The following is a 9,686-nucleotide window of genomic DNA, read 5'->3' as shown; positions in this document are numbered from 1 at the left end:
AGAGATTCGCGAACACATTCAGTCACTAGTGACTAGGGAGACCGGAACCGGAGCAGCCTGCGTGTAGCTAGCTGTATTCTCGCGCGACCGCCACGAATCGGACGCACTGAATTGCAAAGTGCCAAACCAACATCAATCGAATTGAATCGAGTTGATGGCGTGCGTGTTAATGTTGTGAGCGGCAGGCAGCGCCGCAGCCGGCCAAACAGAAGCCATCACTGATCTATCTTTAGGACCAGAGCCTCATTCACTCACCTGCCTATCTATTGCCCACATACGTACTACTCCTAGTACAAGTACTAGTACTATAGTACGTCATTACGTCTGTGGTCACCTTGTACGCCTGCCTGCCTGCCGGTTGCATGCCGCCGGTGCCGTACTAGCACCTGTGCTTCTCACCTGCACGCTCCTGGTCAAGCCTGCTCAAGCCAAAGCTGGCTTTTTTACTGAAGTCCAGGAAGAGCAGCAGTAGTGCGGGGCAGACAGCCTTGTCCTGCTCGACGATGGTGGCAGCGTTCTCCGGCTCGACGACGGCGGCGACAAACGCTGGCGCTTCTCGTCTTCCTCGACCTGCAAGGAGGAGCACCGGTACTGGAGATGCGGCTGCTGCTGCCGGGTCTACACGACGTGGAGGTCCTGCAAATGCGGTTGCTGCTCTGGCGGACGAGGGGGAGTTCGAGCTGCCGGGCGACTTCAACTTCATCTTCATCTGTGCAGATCAGGTCAGACTTCATCTTCGTCCCCTTGTGTGCTCTGATTCTGTGCTTTGCTTCAGAGATGCTAAGAAAAACTTGTTCATGCTCTGCTTGTGTTCTCTGCTTCAGATTGTGTGCTCTGATGATTATTTCAATTCTGCACTTTTTTGTTAAGACAGACTTGGGATAGGATCTCCATGCACTGTAGAGTGATGATTATTTATAGAAATTAAATGATGTTCTGAACAAAAATTAGGAACATGGAGGGAGTAGTAGATGTATACAGAGCAACTAGAGCACTACTGATGATGTCACTTCATATTTTGTGTTTAGTCTTTGCTCCTGAGTCAATTTTTGCAAGAGTATTCACCAGAGATTCAAAATACTCCAGCAACCTTCACTAGTTACTCCTACTGGTGGTTCACTATTTACTGTTAATTCACCAGCAAGCTTTCGAACAAGGAGTACTCATGAAAGTTTTGGAATGAATCTACTGATGGTTCACTGTTTATTTGCTTGATTACTGTTAATTGAAAATAGAGTAAGCAATACTAGAATATTGCTTGCTAGAGAAGAATATTTAGTGAGCATGATTGTGTAGAAATTTTTCATTTGGTACCTGGAGTAGAATATTTCTTGCTGGAGTTGCTTGCTTACTGTTAATTGAAAATATACTAAGCAGCTAATCTAGTGTTGCTCATGGAGTAGTTGTAGAGCATGCTCCTGTCCTCTCCTTTCCTCTCCACTCTCCTCTCCACTCTTGTCCTCTCCTCTCCACTCTTCTCCATTCAGAAAACTTCAATAAATTCAGAAACTTCCATATAATTCGGAAAACTTAAAAAAACAGAAACTTCCACATAAAATTTGGAAATTTCCATAAAGTTAAGAAACTTGCATATAGTTTTAGAAACTTGCACACTCAGTTTCAAACAACACATATGGAGTACTCCATTTCAAACAACACAATATAATCAATTTCATACTTACAAATAATCCATATCCACAAACAATACAAGTCTCACGAATGCACTTCCACAAACAAGTTTCATCATAGCACTACAAGTCTCAACATACTCGACAACAAGTTGCAAGCATTGCAAGTCTCGACATACTCCACTACTCCATGATATCTTGTTCTAGAATATCCATGGCATGTTCATAAACTTCACGGGGAAAGTGAATCCTAGGTGGTAGGATTCCTTGCCTTTCCAATCTATCCTTGCGCAAGTGTGGAATTTTGTATGAATTTTCCCCTCCATGGTTCATCACTTCTACCATGACGGTCTGAAGTGTTAGAAATATTCTGTTGAGTTTTCTGGCATCATACTCATCAAATTCTTCCTGCACACCTTGAATCAGTTCTTTGATAGTTGTGGGTGCTCTACAGTCGGTCAAAGACTCAAGGGATCTGAAATATCCAAGATCAAGTGCGTTTAGATCAGGAGAATTTGGAGGCTGGTTCATTATTTTAATGTCCAGACCAGTTGTAGCCACAGCTTCTGCAAAATCTGCATCATCAGGAAGAATGTGCGTTCCTGCGTTATCTTGCTGGATCAATATTGGATTAGTATCATCTGCGGGCCAGACTTCCTTTATTCCAGGAACCACTTTTTCTATCATATACCTCCTCATTACCCATCGGTTCACATTGACGGACTTGATTTCAATGGTCCCTCTTGCTCTATACTCACTTCTTCTAGCAGCAGGAATCTCTTGCACAAAGGGCCAGACACCAATTTTACCTGAGAATGTCATATTGCCTTCAGCGTCATATCTAGGTCGAACGACAGCGGTCAGAAACATCACTTTCTCAATACAGTTTTTGTTTCGAACAGTTCTGACCGGGTCATCTTCCTCGGGGAGGAGATAGTAGCATCTGTTCATTTTTGTCATATAGAACCACTTTTCGTCAATATGCACAATGTTGTGCATACTGATGAATTTAGGTCTTGGAGTTGCTGAGGTGGTCTCGTCAAGCAGTGACAAACAAAACTTGATCCTTTCTCTTTTATTCTTTTCTTTCAAGGATGGCTTCAAACGATTGGAGTGCCTTCTAATCTTGCGAAACTTGAGATTCTTGTAGAGTGTAGTATGGCTGACACCCAATTGGCGAGCAAGTGACCTAAGAGTCGGCCTTCTATTCAAAGGAACTATGGGGATTTGGGATAGAGTATCATCCTTTCCTTTCCTCCCGCTTCTTCGTTTCCTTCCGTTGGATACATCCACCTCTTGACCAAGCGCTTTTTGTCGCTCTGCTATCGTCCAGATTTTCGAATATGTTGAACACCAACTTGAAAAAATTGAGCAACCTCCTTCCTGTCATTTCTTTTGAACTTGCCACCCCTAGCCAGATGCAAGGTATGTAGTGCCATGTAGGCAGCATATCTCTGCTCATCTGTCATTGAATTTCTTTGCCTACGCAATTGCTTACCACCTACAGTAGCAAAAGAAAAAGAAACTTAGGGAAATGATGGAGGCCTTGATGATCACAAGATAGACCACATGTTGCGGGTAGCTAGATAGAGTGGCTAGCAGGAGTACCTGTTGCTTGACCTGATAACCCACAAGTGTAGGGGATCGCAACAGCTTTCGAGGGTAAAGTATTCAACCCAAATTTATTGATACGACACAAGGGGAACCAAAGAATATTCTTGAGTATTAGCAGTTGAGTTGTCAATTCAACCACGCATGGATAACTTAGTATCTGCGGCAAGGTATTTAGTAGCAAGTAGTATGATAATAAAGGTAAGGTGGCAAAAGTAAAGATAATAGTTTTTGGGTTTTTGTAGTAGTTGTAACAGTAGCAACGGAAAAGTAAATAAGCGAAGAACAGTATGTGAAAAGCTCGTAGGCAATGGATTAGTGATGGATAATTATGCCGGATGCGATTCCTCATGTAATAGCTATAACATAGGGTGACACAGAACTAACTCCAGTTCATCAATGTAAAGTAGGCATGTATTCCGTAAATAGTCATACGTGCTTATGGAAAAGAACTTGCATGACATTTTTTGTCCTACCCTCCCGTGGCAGCGGGGTCCTAGTGGAAACTAAGGGATATTAAGGCCTCCTTTTAACAGAGAACAGGAACAAAGCATTATCACATAGTGAATACATGAACTCCTCAAACTACGGTCATCACCGAGAAGTATCCCGATTATTATCACTTCGGGGTTGTCGGATCATAACACATAATAGGTGACTATAGACTTGCAAGATAAGATCAAGAACACACATATATTCATGAAAACATAATAGGTTCAGATCTGAAATCATGACACTCGGGCCCTAGTGACAAGCATTAAGCATAGCAAAGTCATAGCAACATCAATCTCAGACCATAGTGGATACTAGCGATCAAACCCTAACAAAACTAACTTGATTACATGGTAAATCTTATCCAACCCATCACCGTCCAGCAAGCCTACGATGGAATTACTCACGCACGGCGGTGAGCATCATGAAATTGGTGATGGAGGATGGTTGATGATGACGACGGCGACGAATCCCCCTCTCCGGAGCCCCGAACAGACTCCAGATCAGCCCTCCCGAGAGAGATTAAGGCTTGGCGGCGGCTCCGTGTCGTAAAACGCGATGAAACTTTCTCTCTGATTTTTTTCTCCCCGAACGTGAATATATGGAGTTGGAGTTGAGGTCGGTGGAGGTCCAGGGGGGCCACAAGATAGGGGGAGCGCGCCCAGGGGGAGGGGCGCGCCCCCCTGTCTCGTGGACAGGGTGTGGGCCCCCTGGTCTTGATTCTTTCACCAATATTTTTTATATTTTCCAAAAAGTGCCTCCGTGGATTTTCAGGACATTCCGAGAACTTTTCTTTTCTACACATAAAACAACATCATGGCAGTTCTGTTGAAAACAGCGTCAGTCCGGGTTAGTTTCATACAAATCATGCAAGTTAGAGTCCAAAACAAGGGCAAAAATGTTTGGAAAAGTAGATACATTGGAGACGTATCATGACCATGCACTGCTTCTTCTTCTTCTTGGAGTTCCATGTCAACTTCTTCTTGGAGTTCCATGGCAATGTATTCTTGGAGTTCCATGTCAACTTCTTCTCCTGCAGGTGGAGTACTTGCTTGAGGTCCAGGTTCATCCTCTTCTGGTGGAGAACAATTCAGGTCAAGGTTCAACATCTTTGTGTTGCTGTTGTTGTTGCTATTGCTCTTGATGTTGTTGATGTGTGGTGCTAATTTACTCCTGATGCTGCTACTAATTTGCTACTTTTGTTGTTGCTTGAGCTACTGCTGCTGCTGCTGTGTTTGTTGCTGGAGTACTTGCTTGAGCTACTGCTGCTAATTTGTTGATGGAGTACTTGATTGAGCGACAGCTACTGCCATTGTGTTGCTATTTCTCTTGCTTATATCTGCATGAACAAGTCCATCAAATGACACAATCTTCAGTTTATATGGTTCAGAACTGGTTAAGTTCATAAGTTAAAACATTAGATATGCAGATGTTTGAACTCTCTATAATAAATTTATATGGGGTATCATTAGATGCTGCTGCAAAGATTCTGCTCTCTGTAAATTCTGCTAACTGATAATTTTAATACAGACAAGTGCTATATATGATGTTCTTGGCCCGCAATCAGTGGGAGTACAATGCTCTTACAAATTTTGCATACTGTAGAAATTAAACTTGTGAATGTTGTACTCATACTGTTGTAGAGATTCATGTTGTGACAGTCATAGTTGATCCATTTAGACAAGGAGTATTGTGCAGTAGGAGTACAATAGTCTGTAGTTTGACAGACAAGTGCAGCATCCCATAGTGAATTCTCCTGTAAATTCTGTAAATAATGCATAGACAAACAAGTGCAACATCTCATGATAATGTGAGTATGGTTCCTGTTTGAAGAATTACCCGTTGAATTTATATGGATTAGTTTCTGAATAAGAGTAGTAATGCAGAATAGTGTGAATTTATATGCATTAGCTTATTCAGCTGTAGAGATTCATATACATTTGCCCAGATTGACCAAACAAATTTGAACTCTTTGTAATACTCCGTTAGAGAAAAAAATTATATGGAGTATCATTAGATGCTGTTGTACAGATTCATAGTAATGCTGCTGTAAAGACAAAATGCTCCTTCATGGTACTCCTCCTTTTATTTATATAGAAATGCAGGAGTACTCTAGGATCATTCAACTGATCCATTTGTAAATTTTGTGTCAATCTGCTGAATCTAGTAATCCTTGGCATTTTGCAGACGCGTACGATTCGCTTGATTCGGGTGGGAACATTACAATCAAGTGGGCACTGGAATGATCATGTGATGCATTGTTTGAAGTTAAGACTAATTCAGTTCAGTCTATTTGAAGCTAAGACAAATTTCCTTGGCATTTCACTAGATGTGGTGTTAATGGCCTGAAGATTTTATCCGATTATCCACCATTCATCCTGCAACCGGACTGGCAAATACTGTCGAATATGTTCAGAAGCAGAAATTGGAACAAAGGAAAACATCACATGCTCCGACCAGATTAATTTCCAACTTAGCTAGATGCCTAGTTATGGGAATCGACCAGATTAATTTCCAACTCAGCTAGATCGTTGCTATGGAGACAGAGGAGTCATAGGTTGGTCATCGCCCCCTCCTCAAATCCCAGGCACTCCTTGTCTCCCCTATCAGGTCAGTTCAGTCTGTTTGAAGCTAAGATCAATTCAGTGCACATCAGCTTTCTCATTCTTACATGAGCAAATTTCATGAAAAGAATCTTCTGTGAGAACACATCGATCTGTTTTTTTTCAAATGCAGGAGCACTCTATGGATTACAGAAGAATTGATTTGTAAGATTGCCCACAAGTGATACTGTGCAAAGAAATTTGAAATTAGTCTGACTTCTACTGTACAGAAGAATTGATTTGTAAGATTGCACACAAGAATTTATCTGAGTTCTGCTGTTGTGCAAGGGGAGAGGCGAGGAGAACCTGCCTGGAAGCAACGTGCTGCGGCGGCGGGGACGAGCTAGGTGGGCTGGGCGCGGCCAGGACCAATCTGGGGCGGCGACGACCAAGCTGGGCGGGGGTGGCTACCAAGCGGGCACAGCGGCGGCCAAGCTGGGCGGGCGCGGCAGCAACCAAGCGGGCGCAGCGGAGGCCGAACTGGGCACCTGAGATCGGGACCGAGTGCCTGGACGAAGGGGGCGAGTGCCTGCAGGCGGGGCCCGAGCGCTTGGACGAAGGGGATGACGCGAGCTCCTTCAAGAGGAAGACGACACGCTGGAGAAGGAAGACGGGCCAGCTCCTGTAGGAAGAAGACGACGCGAAAGTAAGTACTATTGGGCTAGCTAGTTGCGCGCATCTCCCGTTGATTCTATAGCTATACTTTCATCAATGCCATTTATAATGCTTCATTATCAGTTTGATTGACCTCTATTTCTCGTAAAGTGCTTGTGGCAGGAGGAAGGGAATGATTTCTGTGGATACTACGTGTGCGAGTTCATCCACACCGCGACTTTGAGAAACAAGCGGGGCTACTCTAAAAGACAATATGAAGTGCGTAAGCAATAATATTCACAATTTCATTTTATTACACCATCATTTATGTTGAGTTTCATTCATATATATGTATTAATTAACCCCCTTCTTCAAATTAGACGTGGCAGATGCGGAATGAACTCCTAGAACCAGATCCCGTGAAAGCAATTCAAGAGGAATTGGCGGGATTCTTTCTTGACCACGTCATCAGTAAAGCCGGAGAATACCATGTGGAAATTGATTTCAAATGCTAGGGGTTTGTAATTAAGAGATCTTATACATATTGTACATGTATGTAGCCAGTAGCGTCAGATACATGATATGAAAACTTGTTGTTCGACCAATCTCTCGGAGAAGGAGAGGTCGATCGATCACTTCTCTCGGTATGCATGATGAACTTCTGTACTTCATGTATGTAGCCAGTACGTAGCGTCGACCAAGCACGGACATAAGAGAGGACACTTCTCTCTATTAATTAGCTAGCTAACACAATATATGAAACACCTAAATTAACCCCCCAAAACCCCCAACCCCCCTCCTTTCAAAAAACAAAAAACAAAAACCGCAGCCACTGGAATGCTGACGCGTGGATGCCTTTTGGTCCCGGTTGGAGCCACCATCCAGGACCAAAGGCCCCCTGACTGGGCTCGGCGCACAGGGCCACGTGGAGGCACATTGGTCCCGGTTTGTGTTTGAACCGGGACTAATGGGTGGAGGTATTAGTAACGACCCATTAGTCCCGGTTCATGAACCGGGACTAAAGGCCCTTACGAACCGGGACTATTTGGTGTTTTTCTACTAGTGCAACTACATCTTCAATAACTGTTTCTCCATCTTCAGTTAGCATGTTGTGCTCAGCACCCTCAGTAAGCAAACTCTGTGGGTCTGTTCCAATTGGTGAAATCTCTAACAAGGGATCTTCAGTTATCATGTTCTGCAAAGCACCCTCAATAAGCAAACTCTCTGGGTCTGTTCCATTTGCTGCAATCTCTGACAAAGGATCTTCTACAAAGACTGAAACTAGGCTATGGGAAGGGGATGCACTTGCTGCTGCAAAACTTGTTGTTGATGTTATGAAAGATAGGGCAATGTGCACACCAAGTCAGACCTGAAGTTGCTTTTGAAATCTGTATGGTCAACCATGACTACAAGCATCTTATGCTCAACACTAGCTCTGATCATATGCTGCACATCCTCATCACTGCTAATTCTGATCAAACCATCTGAGATTGATTTATTTGGTTTGCTAAAGTAAATGATGTGCTCACTTACAGGATATCCCAACCAAACCAAGTGTTGTTCAAGGAATGCATAAGAGAAAGTGCCAGAGTCAAAAAAGTCTAGCACCTCAACAGAAGGATTCCCGTACTCCAGGTTTCTGATTGGGCCATAGAAAATTCCACCATGCTCAAGTTCCAGTGTAAAAAATTGGCTGTCCACCCTTTCTCCATTTGCTGCATCACACACTGTATTCAAAACAAAGATGCATCAGTTGAGAAACAAATATTCAGTTAACTGAATATTCAGTTAACTGAATAAATTAGTCAATTGCATAACATACTTGAACAACAGCTTAAGGTTCAGTTAACTGAACCTTTCAGTTAACTACAGTAAGCTGAAAAAGATTCAGTTAACTATAGTACTTGACAAAATTCTGATAACTACAGTAACTGAAAATATTCAGTTAACTACAGTAACTGAACATGTTCACTGAACTACAGATAACTGAACATATTTAGTGAACTAAATATAAACTAACCATAATTGAAATACAACATTAGCACAACATTAACACAAACCATTCAATTCACTGAAACTTAGCTGCACATACCATTAGCATTACCAAAACTATACTAAACGGTGTAACAAAATAGCCAAGTTTATACTCTGTACAAAACATCTTCAACAGCAAAAAGGAGTTAAATTTCACAACACGAACAGATGCTTGAGTAGAGTACAGGCTAAAGCAGAACGAAAAGCCAACTACAAAGGCATTAACATCTAATTTGTCCGCCATAAACCCTAGCTATCGTGTCAAACCCAAACCTAAATTCATCGGCCGAAACCCTAGCTCCACTTCGCCATACATGACCCTACTCAAAAAACACCACTAGAGGACCCTGATTCGAGCACAACTGGACGCGATTCGAGCTGCAAACGGCAGGGCGACGAGCTCAAAGGAGCAAAGCAGAGGTGAGGAGAGGGAGGAAAAGAAAGAAGAGAAGGGGCGTCGAGCTCACAGTAATCAGGAGGGAATGCTCCGAACGGCCGGACAAGATGAGCAGATGTCGGCGTCTCCACGCCGCCGGTGAACGACGGCGACGATGCCTCCGTCGCTGATGTCACCATCGCCGCACCAGCCCGTGAGCTCTGTCGCCCTGACAGCGACCAACTGAACCCTCTTGAACGGACGTGAAGTGGATTCCGACAGATTTAATTCAGGTGGGGGTGACTGCGGGTTGATTCAGGGAAACGACAGGGGCTTTTGTGAAAAAAT

At 43.3% G+C, this 9,686-nt stretch overlaps 1 protein-coding gene across 1 annotated transcript; it reads left to right on the top strand.

Moving 5' to 3' along the window:
• Positions 1-515: 515 nt before the first annotated feature.
• LOC123040102 (uncharacterized) lies at positions 516-6,521 on the top strand. The gene is made up of 3 exons (XM_044463035.1): positions 516-722; positions 4,771-4,825; positions 5,919-6,521. The coding sequence occupies exons 1-3, from the start codon at positions 598-600 to the stop codon at positions 6,078-6,080; spliced, it is 342 nt and encodes a 113-aa protein (XP_044318970.1). The 5' UTR covers positions 516-597; the 3' UTR covers positions 6,081-6,521.
• The last annotated feature ends 3,165 nt before the right edge of the window (positions 6,522-9,686 follow it).

This window comes from Triticum aestivum, chromosome 2B (genome assembly GCF_018294505.1).
Source record: "Triticum aestivum cultivar Chinese Spring chromosome 2B, IWGSC CS RefSeq v2.1, whole genome shotgun sequence".
NCBI classification, from domain to species: Eukaryota; Viridiplantae; Streptophyta; class Magnoliopsida; order Poales; family Poaceae; genus Triticum; species Triticum aestivum.
Note: the sequence above shows the minus strand (reverse complement) of the source record. Positions and strands in the feature narration are given on the sequence as shown.

Excerpts from the sequence above, each read along its gene's own strand:
- LOC123040102 (XM_044463035.1), top strand. The coding sequence starts at position 598 with ATGCGGCTGCTGCTGCCGGGTCTACACGACGTGGAGGTCCTGCAAATG. Across the intron at positions 723-4,770 it reads TCTTCATCTGTGCAGATCAG|GTGGAGTACTTGCTTGAGGT; the intron begins GTCAGACTTCAT and ends CTTCTCCTGCAG. Across the intron at positions 4,826-5,918 it reads TCTGGTGGAGAACAATTCAG|ACGCGTACGATTCGCTTGAT; the intron begins GTCAAGGTTCAA and ends GGCATTTTGCAG.